Here is a 20,504-nt window from a genome sequence, read left to right as displayed (position 1 = left end):
ATCACCTTCATAATTTAGATTTATGTCTTGAGCATATTACAGATTTGTGGGCATCAAATCTCTGCTATTCTTCCTAGGCTCACTTTTGCATGACTGCTCATATATTTCAGTTTTTAGCTTTACTAGTATACTATATACATTGGACAGTACACAGAAACTTAAAGAAATTTGGCTTACCCCTACCTCAGTCATCTTCCCTCTTTTCCCCCTGTCCAAGAAAGGTCTGTCCGTTCATGTTTTGAGCTCAAGTCTCAGTGAATAGAATGCTGTTGGTTTAGGATAATGGGAGGTGACAGGGCAAAGAATAGCACTGGCATTTATGGACATTTTTTACACAAGAGGCTGTAAATTGTCCCCTCCAACTCTTTGGACTGTTTGAGATAGAATTGCACGCCTTTTCTCATATAAGCCTCATAGTGACAATGGGCTTAGAAACCTCCCTCCTCTCAAACAAAGCAAACCCAGATAAATAACCTCTGCTTGATTGGTTCTGATTGATCACCAGCTAGATTTTCAGTCTTGTGCTTGACTGGTGGTGGGTTTTTTTTTTCTCTGTCAGTTTTCCATGCCTCCCAAGAGAACTAGTGTTTATATTGTTGAAGGACATGACTTGGCCTGGCACATAAGAAACTCATCTCAGAAAAGACTGAGAGATGGATAGAGGGAATAGATGGGAAGCCAGATTAGTTAATATATAATGGTCATAGGACATCATTTTTGGTAAAAACTTAAGTCGCAGGCCTAGGGTTATAGTGTTAACTGTTGTAGCTAATTTGGGTTGATTTGTTTTATTTTGTTTTTAAATATTGGCCCATTTGGGAAAGTGAAACTTGATACTATAGGAAGTTACACAAAATGCAGCTAGGTGAGTATTTAAAAAAAAAAAAAAAAGAAGCCCAGGCACATAGCAGAAAACTGGAGTGTGGTTTATATTCTTTGTCCCTGGGAATGTGAGAGTTTGTTTCAATGCTTCTTGATTCCTTAGTAGTAGTAGAAAATGTAAGCATTTTGTATCCCTATTGATCTTACTACATCTTATCTATTAAAATATTACTGGGTTTTTCTCTACGTATAGCTCTTCATATAGGTAACTGTCCTAATGAGTTATCTTAAGGCCTGTAAACCATGAAGGCTGCTTTTCCCAAGTTTGTGATTTTTGCACTTTCTTCTATGATAATTGTGGTCTCTGTTACATAGCATCAGGTTATAAAAACTATCGCTCCGCTGACCATCTTGTCGTTGAGACTGGTAGCTAGAAGATTCTTGGGTGGCTGCAGTGATTAGTTCCATGAGCCTTTCATAATTATATACTTTTGCTCACCATTGGTTGGGGATGAACAGCTTCAGAGAGTGAGATATAAGGCTTGCCTTGTTTTTGAGGAGCTTGTCACTAAAATGTGTTGAGGGTACCAGGAAGGAAGCTGGGACAGAATCAGTTCGAAGCCTAAGAGGGTACCAGTGTCTCCTAGCATACAAATTTCATTGAGGCTAACTGATGGTGGGCTGGTCTCATTTAGTCTCTTCTGGAAGACCCATTCGATTATAGCTAGATTAACTTGACCATCTGAAATAAATGAATTCAGCAATGGGGTTTGGTATAGAGAGAGGTTACCCACTGGGATGTGGAGAAAAGGGAAGTTCACGCTATGGATTTAGAATTTGGTCCCAGCCTTCTCAGAGAGCCTATAACTGGAATTTGTTAGAGAGTTTAGGTAAGTGTATGCAAATGTTTTCCAAAGGAAGAACCGTGGGACCATGCATAGGACATTGCCAACATGGAACTGTAAGAACCCAAGGAACTGTAAGCTCTGATGATGTGTTGGTAGAATATTTTTTAAAGGATTAGTTAGTTGTAGAAGATGTAGATCTCAGGATAAGTTGGGAAAGTAGCCTGCCGAGTAGGTCTGGGTTCTTTTTCAACTGAATATACTCAAACAGCAGTACCTAGGTCAGGTGTAACACTTAATTCTCTATTCCTCTTTCTCATTGGACCCATGAGGCCAAGAAAAATGCACATAGTAGGATTGTAGATGGAAAAACCAGTGTAATCAATGAAATCGCATTTCATTGATCAAGACTTTAGGGGGGATCCCCCCTACACTTTGTTGTAGATTGTCATTTTTCCCAATATACTTCCTCCATTTGAAAAATTGAATTCTTTTAACTTATATTAACCATCAAGAAAAGATAAGAATTGATAATATATATGGGTAGATAGAGATAGCAATTGAGAGTGGCTCTCAGGATGAGTTTCAGGAAAAGCCAAGACCCAACTCTACAGTCTTCAGCTTTTTTTTGGAATATTTTAGGCCCAACCAAAATTTAACCAGTCCTTTAAATCCCCTTCTAACTTAAAATAATTTGAAAATAAATATTTGACTTTTTTTCTGCCTCCTCTCTAAGATAAAAAACACAATTCTGTTTCTCCACCTGTGCATTGGAACAAACCTTGAGGGAGTGGTGAAGGAGCTGTTTAAAGAGGAAACAATAGGGAAAACACTCTGACCTCAGTTTATCCCCTCATCTGGTTCTTCATTTGTCCCTACTGAGGAACAGAACTTGTCTTTTGTCTGCAACACAAATACATCTTCACCTCCCTCCCTTCCCACTTCCCCCACCCAACGCCTCCCTTCTCACTCTCGTCTATTATGGTTCTAATCAATGATGTCATTATGTGTGCCATTCAATTGCTGTTGAACCACTTGGCTGTAGGAATTTGGAAGAGCAAAGAGGCAGAATGGAATTTTTCTCTCTTGCCCAGGGCTCTTGAAAATGTATTCTAATTTTAACTAGAGAAATAGGAGTCAGGTTTTTCTTTGCTCAATAACTTGTTCTACTATGCCCTAACCTTCAGACATACACTTTTTACTTAGCTGGATATGAGGAAAAATTGGACATAAAATTTTAGGGATATAAATCGAACACTTCGAGAGGAAAAGCTTTAAAAATTGGGGGAAGCAAGATGAAATTTTTGATACTATGTCAGCATTTATGGCTGGTGTTTTGCCCTGTTTACTATAAATTGTATTTTTCAGAAGTTTCTGATAGAAGGCGATGCTTCCCCAAGGTTCATAGTTAAGACTACTAGGATCTTGTACCTTTTTATTTTATTTATCTGTCTCCGATTTCATTTATTGAGTTTGATCCTAAAGAACTAGAAGTAAGAAAGTTTGTAGTCAGGAAAAAAAACCCACTGTCTTTTCTATTTCCCCAGTTCAATACCCCACCCCCACTAATGTCTTTGCATTCCTGCTTCTAACATGTCAGAACTGATGACTTTGATAAAAAACAAGTTTTATGTCTCTCTGTGGTCCCCCTTGTAGTCTTTGCTCCAAGAGTAAACACAGCCTGGAAGAGGAAGGGAATGCTGGATTTTGTTGAGTCTGTTTTACTTTTAAATACCTTGAATTGTTTTTTGCCAGCCAAGTTCTTGGGGTGGGATCATTCTTTGAGTGATAGGTTTTTTTCGTTTGTTTGTTTTTAAGTAGCACTCTTTAGTACATAAGATGAATAATTTTTCAAACCCACCTGTAGATCACATTATATGATTGTATGTCTAGTTATGTCTACTTTTGGGGGGGACTTGTAGCTGACCTGGCTTTTCTAAGCAGAGTAATACCTGTTTGATCACTTCCAGATATTCTCCTTGGCTGTGGCGAAATGTGAGCTATCTGAATCCAAGTCTATCCTTCGAAATCTGTATGGGAGGAAAAGGTGTGGGCAGTTTTTTTTCTGGTGTGTGTGTGTGTTGTTACTTGGGAGGGTGCTGGAGAATTTTGGTGTCAGGCTCTTCATGATAGAGCTGTAGCGGTAGAGGAATGTGTAAGGTATATTTTAATACTTGAGAAGCTGACATTTGAATAATACTGTTCTTTGGACTGACATTGATATGCAGAGGTAATATTTTATTTTAAAAAATGCATATGAGTTCAATTCAAGTAAGGTTTAATAATTACATGATAATTAATTTTCCCACATACGCACCAAAATAGCAAAGTTGCTTTTCATGCCTGACAGCTAAAGCTGGTCAGAAAAAATCCTGTAGTGTTTTAGAGATGGAGATGAGGCAGGACATCAGACTGAGAAACATTTTATTGGCAGATAATCGACGGATACTTGGTGATGATGTGTGCAAACTAACAAAGACCCTCTTTTTAGTAAAATTTGAGGCCCCTTGTTATGATCTAGAAAATGTTAACTTTTTTCCTCCCCTTTCTTTTGCTACTCTTTTCTCACATTTTTAAAAATGATATTTTAACCAAATCTTACCTTCTCATCCCCAGAGCAGATTCTTAGAACAGAAATAGAAATGTACTTTCAGGGTGTTCTACATTTAGAATTCATAACAAATATTGAATCTTTTAAATCCTTACCAGTGAAATGTGTTATGGAGAAGGAGATTATGTTTAAAATGCTTGGTATCTGGATTTTAGAAAGTATTTATTGGGTGAGGAGTTTATTGAGTTATAGAGGACTAGGCAGTTGTAGAATTTTCACTATTATGCTAATGCTTAGGTATGAGATGGTTGAGGAGGAAAAGAAATGAAATAAACAGAGCTATAAGATGAGAAGCCTTATTTGATGGCTCTCTTTAATGATCTAAATCAGGGGTCCCCAACCCCTGGGCCGTTGACCAGTACCAGTCTGTGGCCTCTTAGGTAGGAACTGGGCCGCACAGCAAGAGATGAGCAGTGGGTGGGGAGTGAAGCTTCATCTGTATTTGCAGAGGCTCCCCAGCGCTAGCATTACCGCCTCAGCTCCACCTCAGATTGTCAGGATTAGATTCTCATAGCACCAGTCCCCTGGTGCTAAAAAAAAAAGGTTGTGGATTACTGCTCTAAATGAACCAGCAAAATACATGAGCCTTGAAACAAAATCTGTCTGTTCTCTATTTTACTGATATTCTCTTTCTTTCTCTGTATTAATTCTGTAGGAAAAAAATACCTTTGCATGTTTGAACCTAGTTGCTGCCACCTTTTCCCCCATACCTGAGGTATTCTCCGATCTTGTTTTGGCATGTTCTTCCTTTGTGGAACTCCTCTGGTTAAGAAGAGTCTCTTCCTCTGTTTGAATTCTAGGAAGGCAGCAAGACCTGTGTGATTTCTTCACTTCTTTTTCCCTTCACATCCCTGCAGCTGAGATATCCTGTTTGTAGGAATCCTAAACTTCCTTTGGAAGGGCTCTGGTGCTTTGCGGTGGTGAGGGGGTGTCGGGGTGGAATGGAGTAGCAGCTTTCTTTAGACTTGGTGGGAAAAAAATTTTTTTTATTTTGGTCTATACTTCCTCAAAGCTATTTGGAATTCTTCCCAGTAGCAGTAAGGGTCACCAGGGGACCCTTTAAAAAATACAGCTCCCTGGGCTCTTCCTTTTGAGATTCAAATTTATTAGGTTAGGGCAAAGCCAGAAATCTACATTTTAAAATATTATGAGTAAGCAGGGTCAGGCCTGGTTAGTACTTGGATGGGAGACCACCTAGGAATACCAGGTGTTGTAGGCGTTTAAAAAAAAAAAAAATTCTAGTGTTCATTCTAAATTTCTGAATTTTCAGGTAACTGTTGTCAATCATTCTCTGTATATTTTGGCTAAGATAGCATTTCCCTCCCCTCAGAAGTTTTTAGCTTCCCTCTACTGACTTCTTGACATTTTCTCCAAGCTCTGCATTGCTTATCCTTAAAAGCAGCAGCTTTCTGGCTTTTAAAAGCAGGGTAGCGGGGAGACTTTTAATAGAAACTTGGTTTCCGGGGGTCTCAAGTGTAAAGCCTTCATTTCCTCCACCTGCCTTGCTTTGTCCTACAGTCAGTTAGAGCAAGACCGAGACGACCTCCTCTGGGGTTGGAGAGGAGTGGGGGTTGGAGAAAGAGCTTGATTTGGACAAGGAAAAAGTGATAGGAACTAGTGATTCAGAAGAGTGTTTGGTTCTGAGCTGACTGTGTTTGGAGGCTTCAAATCCTGTAAGAGATACAGTTCCTGGTGGTCTCTAATTCTGGTGTAGCTTAAAAGTTCCTGGCATTCATCTGGCCCTAGAAAGTAGATTCTGATCACACAGTTGAAAGATTGTTGACAGTAGGTAATATGGTTGTTTTGGGAAGTGTAGTATGTGTATGTCTATGGGAATGTTGGAAATGTTGGAGTGTCTATTATGTATGTGCTAAGATGGCATACCCTCTGCTAGTCCAATCCTTCAGCATTAGTCCTGTTCTGTGGTTTGTGGCATAAAGCTCTGGAGTAAACATGTACGGATGAATTTCAGAAACTGGGGCAGAGAGGTGACAGCTGTGTGTTTAAGTATTGAAGTGTTTCTGAGAGAAAAACCATCAGTTGCTGTCATTCACCCTGAGAGTATGAAATTGGAAGCCCACTCACTCTGGAGTGTTTCATAACCTTTACCTCTGGGAAGTCAAGGCCATGTCATTATTAATCTACCACCGCCTGAAAGCCCCCAGGCTCTGCTTTTCATCTTGCCATCAGTCACGTGGCAGAGTCAGGAAAGTGACCATAAGGCTCTCTCTTTTTCCATTTTACCTCCCTTACATTCCCTTGGAAAATCAGGTTGGCCTGAGAACTATTAACATCATAGTATAGTAATTCATTTACAAAGAGGGACAGTTACTTATTTTGCAAAATGTGACCATCTTAGTTCACTGTTATCCTCTTCCATCACTCCAGGAAAAAGACTTCTGAGAAAATTACTGTTAACAGTGGGATAAAGTGACAGGATTTAGGTCCTAATGGGAATATATTATGTGAGACTCTTAACATTGAACTGTGTTGGCTGTGAACAATAATAGCTCAGTCATTAAAACAGCTAAAGGAGAATGGCCAACTCCAACTCATAGGCAGTACCTGAGTTTCTCTGAAATGCCTCTTCCTACTTATAAGGATATCTCTGAAATTTTTAAATTAAAATTTCTGCTTCTTACAAACGGTGTAAAGAGATGATAAGTGAGTGAGCTTGTTGCACTGACTAGGAAAAATGCCTGGCTTTGCTAATTCTTTTGGTTTTCTCTAAGAATAATGAGTCTATTTCTTATTTAAATTAAGTAAATACTCTTGCTTTGTGTTTTGGGAATTACTGAGTTCAGTAATTATTCTCTAAATAAGCCTGGATTACATTTGGATCACTGTTTTATTTCTCCTAGTTTCTCCTTATGATCCAGAGTGGCACTGGTAATAAGATTGAAGAAGGTGAATGCTTTCAACATTGCAGCCTATGGGGTGCTAATTAAATCAAAGAGGGCTCCTTTTGGCAGAACAAATAACCTTAGAACACTAAGCTTGGAGTGGTAATATTTACTGTATTCAGAATAAAATTAGTAAGTTTTGAAAATGTTCCTTTGAATTCGAATCTTGAAGACACAAAATTTGGTTTGGAAGATAACATAAGTACAGTTCCATTTTGGGTAGAGAGTTTATCCTTGGTTACTCTTTGCCATAAAGAGAGGCAGTCACTTTAGAAAGCATCTATAATATTCACGTTGCAAATTATTGCAGCTGATCTTCCATTTGGGACTTAATTCCTGGCTACAGTGTATGTGCCATGGAAACCATTGACAAGAGTCTTTAATTTAAAATTTTTAGTTATAACTTGGTACCTCCTTCTCTTTTTTTTTCCTTGGGGCATTGAGGTATTTTTTAACTAATCTCATATTTAGAAAGGCATAAGTTCTTAAGAGATCAGCAGCAACACTATAACTCACTGCACTATATGCATCATGTCTTCTAAGCTTCTACCTTGGGATCTGGGTGTTGAATCTCCATCTCTGGATCTCATGTTTCTTTCACCTCAGTACTTCTGGCCTCTCTTTTCTTACAAAAACATTTTAAAAACCACTTGCCAGAGAAAGGGCACACATTTGGTTCCAAACTTTATAGCATTCAGTAGAAAGAGGAAAACAGTTGTACTGTTTACTATTATTCACAGGGTTCAAAAGGTAAAAATTAACAAGTTACTCAGCAAAAGCATAATTATTTTAAGTCTGGGAACCAGAAAGAAAATCTCCCCATGAATCTTCATAACGCAGTAATGTAATGAATAGCGGGACACATCTTTACAGTAATTCAGTTGTGAATTCATAAGCCCCATAAGGATCTTTGCCTTATTCACATCTCTATTCCTAATGCCAGTACAGTACCTGACCAAAAGTAGACATTCAGTAGATAATTGAATGACAGTGGATAAGTGGATTAATTTTACAGTTTCAGTATTCCTGAAAATGTTAATAGAAGCTGATGTCGTGTAAGTCAGTAAAGGCAATTCCTCAGGGACCTTTAGAGTACCTGGAGTTGGGTCCACAGAGTTAGGTTGGATCCTTGCTCTGTTCCTTATATAGATATCTTTTTTGGTAATCATTAATTATTAGTGATGATGAAATCAGTAAAGCCTGGCAATGTAGATTTTTTAGGGTTTCAGAAAGAGAAGATGGTCAGTAATACTTGGAGAAGACTGTGGTTCTGTCTGATTACTGTTCTGTCACATTTAAACCCTAGATCTAGTCATTTGTCCAAACACTCATTTGCCTTGCAGCTAAAGGGAATTTCCTTGTTGCCTTGGTAATGATTCTGATTCTTGACCAACTTTTGATGACTTCACATCTAATGTAGAAGAAGAATGAATGGCATTGTTAGCGTCTAAATTTTGTTGGTGGTCTCAGACTTTGTTTCAGGACCAGGAGGAGTGTTGCAATAAAAATAATAGCTAATATTTATTGAATACCTGTGTCATAGTTCCTATGTACTGAACACTTTTCACACATGTTATTTGTATTCTTGCATTGAGTTTCTCAGTCTTTTCCCTTGGCAGGTATTATTTTTTTATATATTACCTGAGGGTTTTCAAATATGGAAGGGAAACAAGGAGAAAGTGGATTTTGAAGTGTTGAAGATGTCTTCCGAAGGCTCAGTTTGGAACTGTCTTATTCCATGATAGAAAGTACAGTGCTAATGATTTATGGAGTATTTGGCTTTATTAAATATACATCATGCTTTCTTATATATGTGCTTCTTACATATGGGCTCTCTCTTTTGCTCAATTCTCTTTTTACTTTTTATCAATGAACTTTTAAAAAGAAAGACAGTTATTGGGAGATATGACGAATAATCCACAGTAATGTGTATGCTGAAATTATTGGTGCCAGTTTCCTTGCAGTTTAAAACTTGAGTGACAGGATGGGAGAAGTGAAGTATATGTATCAATCTGAACATTCAGTGCCTGTGTTTAGTCAGTGAGGACAGGTTTCTCCTCTGATTTTGGATGCAAGTTGTATGTTTTTAAGAGTTTTCACTTAGGAAATAAGGGCGCTTTGGATTCCATTACTTTCTTAACACACAGAAGTATGCATGGGAAGAAAAAAGATTTGTTAGTGTTAGAGGGTTTGCAGGAGGGAAGTGGGGGAGGGAGGAAGAAGGGAAAGGTTTGCAAATGCATATGACACTGAGCTAGAGGGGTCAGTGCTCCCTGCAGATGCACAACCCCATTTGTGCACTTGAGCATGGCCTGGGGGAGCATTGGTCTGATGAATGCAGAGAGAGATGCATTTTGATGGAGGTAATTTCCCTCAGATGGGTCTCCCCATCCCATGAATCAAAACCTGTCAGCAAGGAGCTAAAGATGGAGTGAAGTTTATTGTACGTTTGTTTCCATGCGACACCGTCACGCTAGAAGGGTCAAGTGAGAGAGATCATTAGAACTGTGTTGATTTACTGGGCCTGTTTTGCACTTTCCCTGCAGGGCAAGAAGGAAAGAGGCTTTAGAAGGGGAGCTGAGGGGCGCTGGGTAGGGAGGGAAGGGCAGGCATGCACAAAATAAACCCTCACTGGTCTCTGTGGGTGAGGGGTGGACGGTCTGTTTGTAGGGAATGGGGGATCTGTATTGTGTTCCCCCACCCCCAGACCCCCTGGTAGATTTGGAGCAGATGCTCTGCCTAGATCTTCAAGAGAGGCACCAAGATCTGATTAAAAAGGAAGCTCATGGGGGAAATCTCTGATACTACCCTTAGTGGATAGAGAAGTATATCCTCCCCCCTCACCCTATTCCTTTTCCTCCCTTTTTTCCCCTCACCTTTGAGCTCAAAAGGAAACACAGGAAATTTAATTTAGATTTAAATTTAAATTTAATTTAGAAGTCAATTTCAGGATATAATAAAAGAGAGAACCAGAGGAAAGGCTGTCCCACACATTTCAAATGGGCAAAGCTTTGTGATGAGATTTTATGAAGGGAGTGGCCCCAGGGTTTGTACTGAGAGAATGGCTAGGTTTCAGAAGCAGCATCTCCCTCTCTGTAATTTGAACTTGAAGTACCCCTAGTACTGAATTGAATGGAAAAAAGTACATAGTGGTAGTTCAGCAAAATATGATTTAGTCTTGCCTCTCCCCAAGAAAGGTGTGGGATACACCTTTATTCCCCCTAAAACTTTTTCTTTTGTTTTGCCTGGAGACTTAGTGAAGTGGAGATATTTCATCTAGAATATTCTATAGAGGCTCTCGTTTTGAAATTTCCACTTCTATCCCTTACTCACTCTTATCTTAGTGGTGGTAGGTAAAATCAAGAAAACTTTTCCTAGTGACTTAGGTAAGGAAAAATATAGTGAGGTTTGTGTTCATTGGAAACCCTGCTAATTCTTTTATTAAAATTTAGCAGATGGAATAGGCAGTTAGCCAAATTAGAAACAAATTTGGTTGAGAAAATCTTACAGATTACGAACTGGAGTTCTTTCCTTGGATCCCTAGTTAGTTATAAAGTGGAGGCATGTGGTTTGGTAGAAAGAGAATGGAATCCTAGCATTGACCCAAGTTGTTTGAATGATGTGGAAGTCATTGAAGTAGTTCACAGTTACTTTAGGTAAGGGTCCTAGGAATCCTTATCCCTTGGGAATTAAGCATTTCTTCTGCTATTGTTCCAAAGAAATGCTTATGTAGGATACTTGAGGAGATGGTAAAGTTAGGAAAGTGGATTCTTGAGAAAAATATCCTGGATTCCATTCTTGGCTCTGCCACTTATTATGTGAGACTATTCATGAGACTTTAGGGAAGTTACTTAATCTCTCTAAGCCTCAGTTTCCTAATCTATGAAATGAATTTAGTCATAGTTCCTACTATGTATGTCATAGTACTTAGTATTTTTAAGGTTGTTATAAGAAGTAAATGAGATATTGCATATACAGAACTTCATACAGTACTTGGCACATAGTACTCAGTTGTTAGTGACTATATTATCATTATTTTAATTTATGATTATTAAAGACAAGATACTTCTTTTTTACTTGGAAGCCAGCTCAGTGCTTTACAATAGTTTAGATTCCATTAATTATGCACCCACTATGGATTTGCTGATGGTTATAACAAAAAAAGGCAGAAAAATTTCATAGGCAAAATTCTATTCTAGTTATACACTGTAATTAAGTGATAACTCATGTAGGATTCTTCAATCCTTCATAGCCACCAACTTTTCTTAGCTCCTTTCTTCCTGAAAGGCAGGTGCAGCAAAAGGGAGAGAATGAACATGTTTCTCAGGCTGAAAGAGCCAAAGTAAGACCAAGAAAGTACTCCTGTCTATCGTGTTCAGAGAGCTGGGCTAGTTGAACAAATTGAACACAGAAAGCTGGATAGCTGCCCTGCTTTTAACTGAAGAAATGGCTCCTGCGATCATAGGAACAAAGGCAGCTCCTTGGTTGGAGTTGACGCTAGAGGTATTAAAAAATCTCTGTTTCTGTCTGTAGTCTTTTGACTCTAGGATTTTGGGGACACCCAGAGATACAGGAATATGAACTCCTCATTTTTTTTGTTTTGTTTTGTTTTGTTTTTAATCCAGCTCAGGAGCATCACATAGGAGCGTGTTCAAAAGTTTGTTTAAATTCTTTTACCTACCCTTATGTTTGTTACCAAAGAAACCGTTCTGGCCCATAGTGGGTGGGTCTGTGTATATGTAATAGAGGGTTTCTTGAGGTGTATGAGAGGATAGGACCTTTGTCTAGATGTGCCAAATTCTAGAAAATCCTTTCAGGGGATGGGGCTTTAGATGACTATTGACTGGATAAGAGGGGAAGGTGGAGAAGGAGAAAATATCTGTTAAAGTGGTAAGGTTTAAGTCCTGATATATATGAGACTCTTTGAACAGTATTGGTTGTGAACAGTAGCTCAGTCTTTAAAACAGATATAGGAGAATGGTCACCTTTAATTCATAGTGAGCTGAAACATTCTCTCTAGTTACAGGGCAGGCATCATGAGTCTCTTGAATACTTGGAAAAGGTCCAGTGCATCTCTCTCATAGATGACTGCAGCAATTTTCTTGACTCACTTTATTTCAAAATCATTTCAGACTGTTCAGAGCCTTCTGTGACTTTGTGGGCATTCATAACACTTGGTGTTCTTTGGAAGCTCTTATCATTCTGGCTCCCTTTCCCTTCCCTTTTTTGGCAAGTCAGTGGAACTTGTAAGCAGGGTTTAACAAATAGTTTGGGTGCCTTCTCCCAACTTGCCCTCTGCAGGTGTTCCTCAGTGAGGCCTCACTTTACCATGTCTTTCAACTACAGAAATTTGTTGAACACAGAAATTTGTTCTATGGATATTTCTGTTTTCTTGACTCTACTTATCTTAGGAGTATTGAGGTCCTACTTAGAATTAAGTTTTTAAGCATTCTGGGGACAACATGCTATATGCTAACTTATTCAGTTTCCTATCTTTTTTTTCTGTTTATGTGATCCGTAATCTTGTCACAAGGTTGGCTGGCATATTGTGACCAATAAGTTATAATTTCATTCCCATTTGTCTTGTGAATGGAGGCTAGCTTGTTTCAATCCTTTCCTTTGACCTGAACAGTCTGAAGATGACGAGAAGCTGAAAAAGAGGAAGGAGCGATTTGGGATTGTCACAAGTTCAGCTGGAACAGGAACCACAGAGGATACAGAGGTAAAATATACCTACAGTGCTTCATAGAGCCCTTAGAGGGAAATGAGAGTGAATGAACAAACTGAGTGAAGGAACACTATTATTTCCCCAGCCTACTTCTTAAGTGCCCAGATGACAAGATTTTTTTGTCCTTTGCTTAATGTCTGTTTTCTGGATAAAGTGGCCACACAATTCCATCGATATACTTAATGTTAGAGCTGGTTAGTATAGTAGGAAGGAGCACAAGATTTGGAATCAGATAAGCTTGGATTTGAAAAGTGGCTCTGCCAGTTAGTATTACAATATTATTTATAAGTTATGGTACTTTTCTGAGCCTCAGTTTCATCATCTGGGAAGCAGAGATAATACCTACCTTGAAGTTGTTGTGTGTCTAGCGTCGTCCCCCCTTCACCCCTTCCCCACCTACAGTACCTGGTCTTCCTAGGTGGTCTCCCATCCAAGTACTAAACCAGGCCTAACCCTGCTTAGCTTCCAAGATCAGACAGTATCGGGCGTGTTCAGGGTGGCATGGCCGTAGACTACCTTGAAGTATTTTAAGCATGAAATGATTCTCTGTAAAAAGGATGATTCTGTGTAGAATGCTTGACACAGCACTTGTCATAAGTATTCAGTGAGTAGCAATGTCTCTAGTAATCTGTCAGGCATATTTCTTTATTATTGAAGACCATATCCAACCCAGATGCAAGTATAGTTGTGTCTAACTTCCCTCTGGAATAGGACAGTGGACTCAAATAAGACTTCCTCGTTCTAATCATTTTATTTAAAAATAGTTTCTCAAAATGAAAGAGTGGCTTTTTTTTTTTTTTTTTTTGGACTTATGTTCCTCCATATCCCAGCTTCCCTTGGAGTAACTCACATTCATTGATCCTCTTGAGCATTAGACGACTGCTCAGAACATTGACAGACAATATTGATTTGCTGATTTGAGATTATCTATAATGGAGACCAAGTGTCACCTGAGGTGTACATAAAGAACAGTTGAAATAATATGTTTAGAATTATAGAAACTTCTTGGCTGGTGAGGAATTTGGAATATTCTTTCATATAATCAAAATTTACTTCTTTCCATCTACCTCTGGAGATGTCCTCTGAAAATCTATGACCTCACACACTCAAATCTTATGAAATTTCTTTGTGAATAATTATCAATCTTGTAAGTAAACCCTAAAAATTTCAGAATCTGTTCAGTTTACATTCTCCATTAGGAAAAAACTAGAGGAGTTTGTGTTCTTTGTGCTACTAATTCAGAAATAAAGCATTACCTAATGTAGGTAAGTATCTGCTTACTTACTGACTTGCCAGGATCAACTAGAAGTAAACCTAGGCTTGTCTATGGCCATACCACTCTGAAAGTGCCCGATCCCATCTGATCTTGGAAGCTAAGCAGGGTCAGGTCTGGTTAGTACTTGAATGAGAGACCACCTAGGAAGAAGACCAGGTGGTGTAGATGTTTAAAAGGGGGTAGGGGGATGGAGGAGGAGGAGGAGGAGGGAGACGAAGACCTAGGCTTAGTTTAATTCTACTTAAAATCACTCCTTCTTTGCCAAGGAAACTTGTTTATCCAAGCATGCTCACTAAGCTGGTACATTTGGCCTCTCCAAGATATGGCAGATGAGGATTTTGTTGGGTGGTAAAAAAATAGTGGCTTTTGTTTGGAGAGTCAGTGTATGTAAGGGAGATGTCAGTATATGTAACTTCTGAGGCTCATGAAGTTTACATAGACCAGATGACTTTTATTTGATTTCAAAGAATTGTGTCAGTAATCCAGGTGAAGTGGGCTTGTATGCACTCAGCTTTTTTTTTAAATCTAAATTAAATGGCCTTTGTGAATGGAATGAAAAAGAACCCCCACCCCTCCCTTTTGCTGGGGACAGTGGTTGGAGTGGGCATGAAGGATTCAGTGCTGTTTTGTAAGTCACTCTTAGAACAAAAAGGTCTTTCTCTCCTCTCCCTCTCCCCATTTTGTGCCCTCTCTCCAGTGCTTCCTCCCTTAAGAGATCCATGTTGGGGACTCCCCTCCCCTCCCCATTTATTATGTTGGCATTGAAGATTTATGTGCCTCTGTGTGGATTTGGAGGTCTAAGGAATAGCTGCTGTGTTGGCCTGACTGCCCAGAAGGGCATTCTCCTCACCTCCATGAAATAGCATTGGTCAGCCCTTTGTCCTGTGAAATCTCCCATCTCCCCACTGACTAGAAGACTTCCCCAGCCTGATAAGAGTTCATTGTTTCCAAGCTAACTTGCTGCAAGGCGGGGTGGCCCTCTCTCCTTAAGGAATCTTTTCATTTTCTACCACTGTTTTTTCCTTCTCCCCCTAACCCCCACTCCCCATAGTCTCCCCTCCTCCCCTTCCTTTTCTACCAAATCTTCCCAGCTTTAACTTGATAACTTGAGTTTCAGAAATGAAATCATTGGCTTCCAAGCTTAAGCCTGGGCCTTCTCTCCTACTTGGATCTTGTGACAATCCATGTGAGTTTGAATTAAAGCAGCCAGGAACCCAGGCCACTATTGTCTTGCAATCTAATTTTTTTTTTTCTTCTTATAGGCAAAGAAGAGGAAAAGAGCAGAGCGCTTTGGGATTGCCTGATGAGAAACTCTTGATGCTTTCTGTTTTCCAGTGGTTTCCATCTCTCTGACTCTTCTAGGTCACATATATACCTAAATGCACAGTCATGTGCCTAGGGCCTGCCTTGCAATGAGGGAGCATGTACCCCAGGTACATCCGTGAACTCCAGCAGCAATTTGACATATTGCTGTTCCAACTTTAAGGTTGTTGTTGTGTTGTTGTTTTTTTTAATTATTATTTTGCTTGTTAATAAAAAATAGAAAAGAGAACAGTGTGTTTTATTAGGTGCTCTTTTGAGTTCTTAGAGCCAGATAAGACCAGATTTGGGGAGTGTCAGGGACAGATATTATAGGGAGTTAGCCATAATGCCTTTACCCTTTAGAAGAGAGGATAAGGAAAAGGATTGAGTCCATCCCTTTAAGTCTATTTATTCTTTTCTGCCTTACTCACAGACATCCTTTTATTTCTTTATGCTCCCTGAAGAGCTTTTTCTCTCTCTACTCTGTCTCTATCTGAAAACAGAATCAGAGAGAATTCTGTTTGGTAGCTTAGGAGAGATTGTAGATTCAGTAAGGGTTTTCTATCCTAGGATGTAAAAATAAATAAGTAAAGGAGTAGATGCTTATAATGGAATGGAGCACTGGGCCCTTGGGAAGTTTCCTTGATACAGTTTCTCATTTTGTGTGGATTTTTTACTAACCTTTCCATCTCATTCCAGTAACTGTTCTTATGTTGGTCAGAAGTCTCACCTCCAAGCCTGATCACAAGATCCTCTTCCTGTCTCGCAGTCATTCCACACATACTTTTTGAGCATGATTATGTCTGTCTTTACTAATTCAGTCTTAAAATAGTAAGCCCCTTTAAAGGCATTAACAGGCATCCAGGCTTCTAATCCTTTATCTGAGATCCAAGTACTCTTCTTTCCTATCCTCTAGTCTCCCTATTGTAGCTGATCCAGGATCCAGATGGGTAGCTGACTGGAGTCTTTTTTCTGTCCTGAAGCTGTGACATTCTCTGCATACCTGGAAGCTCTTAATGAGAGAGTCTGTAATAGATGTGGCGGGAACTAGCTTCCTCAGTTGTAAATCTGTACCTTTTTATGGTTCTCTAGGATCATTCTCTTTTTCTCCACCATCACTCTAAACTGCCCTTCCCCCCACCCCAACTCTGGGAACTTTTGAAGATACGAGGCTAGAAGCTTCTGTGGGGGTGAGGGCTATAGGAAGACATGAGTAAGAGCAGGACTTCTTGGTATTGAGTCCTGTTGTCATGTCTGATATGAGAAACAAAGGGGAGGAACTTAACCTGTTCTCTTCTATGAGGGCCTCTGATAGGCAGTGTCACTCACCTCTGATTATTGAAGTCCAACAAAAACTAACCTCCCCATCTCCTGCCGCATGTCCACACGTCTTGTTTTTAACCTCCAAAGAGATTAGAAAATAATGGCAGTCTTAACACTTTTGCGAACCCTTTGAGCCCAAGGTACTCTCAGCTTTCTCTTTCTTTTCCTTTCTCAGTTGTCTCTGCCTTTAGTTTTTCCACTTCTCCGATCACTATTAATAGAACATATTAGATTATTGTGTAGCAACTACTTAGGTGTAATTCCTTGTTCTGCTACACTAGCTCTACTAGCTCTGAGACCCTGGGCAAATTACCTAATTATTCTGTGACTCTTTCCCGACTCTGTACCAATAGCAATTCTATTGTGATAGGTTTCTGTGAGAATCAATATTACATACTCAACACAATTTGCTGAGCATAGCTTGCATAGTAATCATTCAGTAAATATTAGCTCTTAATTTTACTAGGTGATTTACAGTGGAAAGATTTTTTCCCTGAGTAGGTTCCAGCTAGAGGGTAAGAGGCTAAATGGATTAGTTTGAGTGTCGATATGTGTGTACACCACATATGCAGGTGCATTTGGGGGTTCAGAGAGTGAGAAGAGTCCTAATTGCCCCCTTACCCCCAGTTCACTGGTAGAAAAGCTGACATTGTGACCTGGGGCATTGAATTTGTTTTTGCCTCACTGTAGACCAGAAGGTTAACCACTGCCTGCTTGTGCTTAGCTTGGGGACCCCCGACATCCAAAATATGGGCAAAGATAGAGTATAGGATAGCTACTCATGCATTAAGTTGGAGGATGTTTGGGGATAAAAGTCATTTTGCGATCTCTTCTGGGTGTCCTCTCAAAGTAAGAAACAATGAGCAATAGGGAGAGAAAACCTTTTTTTTAGCTCAGGCTAAAAGCTAGGGGTAGGTGTGATAAAGCAGTTCCTTGGGATGATACAATATGTAGCACTTCATCCTCTCTTGTAGTTAGTCTGAAGTGGGGGTCAATCTTTGAAAAGAACTGACAGGACAGGGAAAGCATGGTGGTGCATTGAACCGAGTGGCCCTCTGCCCCATTCTGGATCAGGTCGATGTCAAAGGAGCTTTTCTTTTAAAATGTGGGTTAGGCAAGAGTCCTTTGCTACACCCAAATCTTATGCTTTGGGACGTGTGCCCTAGGTGCATGGGAGAAATTTTTGAGATACTGGCAAGGTGAATGGCTATGTTGGTTTGGTTTGTGGATTTTGGTAAAATTTTGTTGAGGACACCTAGGATCAGGGAACTGTAGAATAGAAGTTAGCTGGATCATCTCAAGAACCTTTAGATCTTCTGTTCTATGGGGGTTTGTATAAGGTTTTTATAATCTTTGGGACTGTTTTGGATTCCGGCTCTTCAGGGAAGTGTTGTTCTAGGTCCTTTCCCCTAGGCTGTATGTCCCAAACCTCATCCCAGATATCCCTAGTGTTTTTCCCTTGCACCAAAGACCCCTATCTTAGTTCTTGAGCACCAGGTTTCATCCTCTCTCAGATCCTCTTCTGTTGCTGGTCTCCAAGATGTAAATGTGGCGCTTGGTTATGGAGAAGAGCTCATCACTGAATTCTAAACTCTTTGACTGCTTTTATTTTTCTTTTTTCAGGTTCAAGTGCTGGATTGTGTCATGTGACCATCCCAAAACTCAGAGCACCCAATGGCCATCTTTGCCCTCTGTCACATAACTTGAAAACTGCCTGATGGCCTTTTTGCATTAGTTCCCTCCAGGAATCCTTGATCTCAGTGAAGAAGTCCTTTCCTGGTATTCCAGTGCCCGTCAGCCCCATACTCCTCAGACACCCTTAACAAACAAAGGCAATCACGCACAGTGTAACATATACAGAAAGTAAATAATAATTACACTAATTATGATCGGAGGGCACTGGCGAGGTCCACACGCATAAGGTGGGAGGGGGGTACTAGTTCCCACTAGATCACTGGGCTATGCCCCCATACCTCTTTGGGGGTGGGGAGGACCAGGGAAAGGAGACTTCAACTCATAGATTTATGTTCATAAAAGAAAGACCCTCTCCCAAAGGTCTTTATTTGGTGGTATTAAAGGGGCATAGTCTAAGTGTCCCCAAGTGTAATGCCCCAGCTCTCTAGAATTTGTAGAGGGAAGTCACCTGATTCCTATTGCCCAATCTCCACCCTGTGCCAAGATCAAAAGACACAAATTTGACCTTGGAGAAGGCATCTTCTGTTCTTCACTTTCCTGTTCCTTTCCTTCCACTAAGAAAATGTGAATGGTGTTGATAGTTTTCCAAGACTGGGGCAGAAGGAAGGAAGGATGAAGAACAGGGTCAGAGAGGAGAGGCTGGGGGTTAGCTTAGCTGCTTTATGGGAGGAGGCAAGTTGAAATGCTTCAGTAGCCCCTTCCCATTCCTGTACCGAAACACCTCATCTCACTTTCTCACTATGGGAATGGGAATAAGATGCTAAAGATCACAAGCATCACCTTCTCAATGGTGGTCACATACCTTTGCCCCTTCCACTGGCTGGGTCAGGCAGGAGAGTCATGCTCTTGGGAAGAACGAGCCTTCCTGGTCAGCTCTCCAGCTCAGGCTTTACTTTAGTTCAGTACTGTTTGCATCAGACCCATAACTGCTGGCTCTGTCTACTTAGAGTAACAATTTTGCTGAAGGTTTTTTCCCTCTCCTCTCCTGATCCTCTAGGCTCTTGCCTGGAGCCAAGAGGTGGTGAGGTATGGATAGGGTGTGGATCAGGAGATTCTCAGTTCCTTGGCTTCAGGCACTGTCCAGCTGGGAGGCCGAGGGGAACTTGTATTCTGAAGCCTGCGACTCCTCTAAGCCTCACATCTCTTCACCACTACTCTGGTGCCCTGGTTATCTGTCCCACAGCGAGAGGTATTTTATGTCCATAAAGTGCCCGTGGTAAGTGCTCAGAATTCATCTCTTGGCTGTGGCGGGTGCTGTTATTTCTCATTCCATCGAGGGGAAGAAACTGAGGCACAGTGAGTCCAGAGGAGGGGTGGGTCAGGATTGTGGGTGAAATGAATAGGCCCAGCTAGTGACTTGGAGTGGCAATCAGTCCCTGCCTGCTTCCTAGCCTTCCAAACCAGGGAGTCTATCCTTCCTATCCTCTGCTCTAACTGGCCCTGTCAGATGCCTTTCCCCACTGTATTGTACCCTCCTTGCTGCCAGGTACTGCTAGATTCCAAAAATAAAACATAAAAATAATTATAGACACTCTGCTCCCTTGTTCTCCCCCCTTCCACCCTGAGCTTTGGGGTTGGGGGACTAAAATGTCCCCCTTCCAGAATCCCTTCCACCTTGGTTTCCTGGCTGTATTCCCTAGCCCAGAGTAGTGATTTGGATTTTACTACTACTTTCTTGACCCCTCCTAACCCTTCCCAGACCCAGGGAATTTGGGATCTCTATACTCTTTTTTTTTTTTATTATTATTGACCTGAAGATAGAGGCTGGGAGCAGGGCTTTCCACAGGCTCTTTGGTCTCTCTCTTGGCTGGGGGGAATTTGGGCATAAGCAAGCCACACCCTCTGGCCAAATAACTCAGTACTATGACTGGTACTGTTTAGTGGCTCTCAAATAGATCCTGAGGGTAAGTTTAGTGGCTCTCAAATAGATCCTGGATGTTGAGGCCTCTCCACTCCCCATCTCCACCCCCACCCCCAGCTCTTAAACCCTAACCTCTTA

At 40.5% G+C, this 20,504-nt stretch overlaps 1 protein-coding gene and 2 pseudogenes across 1 annotated transcript in view; 2 read left to right on the top strand and 1 right to left on the bottom strand.

Moving 5' to 3' along the window:
- SARNP (SAP domain containing ribonucleoprotein) overlaps window positions 1-15,737 on the top strand; it is a 37,653-nt gene extending 21,916 nt beyond the window's left edge. Inside the window, exons 10-11 of the mRNA XM_039865619.1 lie at window positions 12,814-12,903; window positions 15,448-15,737. Coding sequence (XP_039721553.1) covers window positions 12,814-12,903; window positions 15,448-15,489 — 132 coding nt within the window. The 3' untranslated portion in view covers window positions 15,490-15,737. The remainder of the gene's footprint in view (window positions 1-12,813; window positions 12,904-15,447) is intronic.
- LOC120605093 (uncharacterized) lies at window positions 13,303-13,422 on the bottom strand (annotated as a pseudogene).
- LOC120605117 (uncharacterized) lies at window positions 14,232-14,353 on the top strand (annotated as a pseudogene).
- Window positions 15,738-20,504: the final 4,767 nt, after the last annotated feature.

The sequence above is a fragment of the Pteropus medius genome, unplaced genomic scaffold, assembly GCF_902729225.1.
Source record: "Pteropus medius unplaced genomic scaffold, Ma_sr-lr_union100, whole genome shotgun sequence".
In the NCBI taxonomy this organism is placed as follows: Eukaryota; Metazoa; Chordata; class Mammalia; order Chiroptera; family Pteropodidae; genus Pteropus; species Pteropus medius.
Note: the sequence above shows the minus strand (reverse complement) of the source record. Positions and strands in the feature narration are given on the sequence as shown.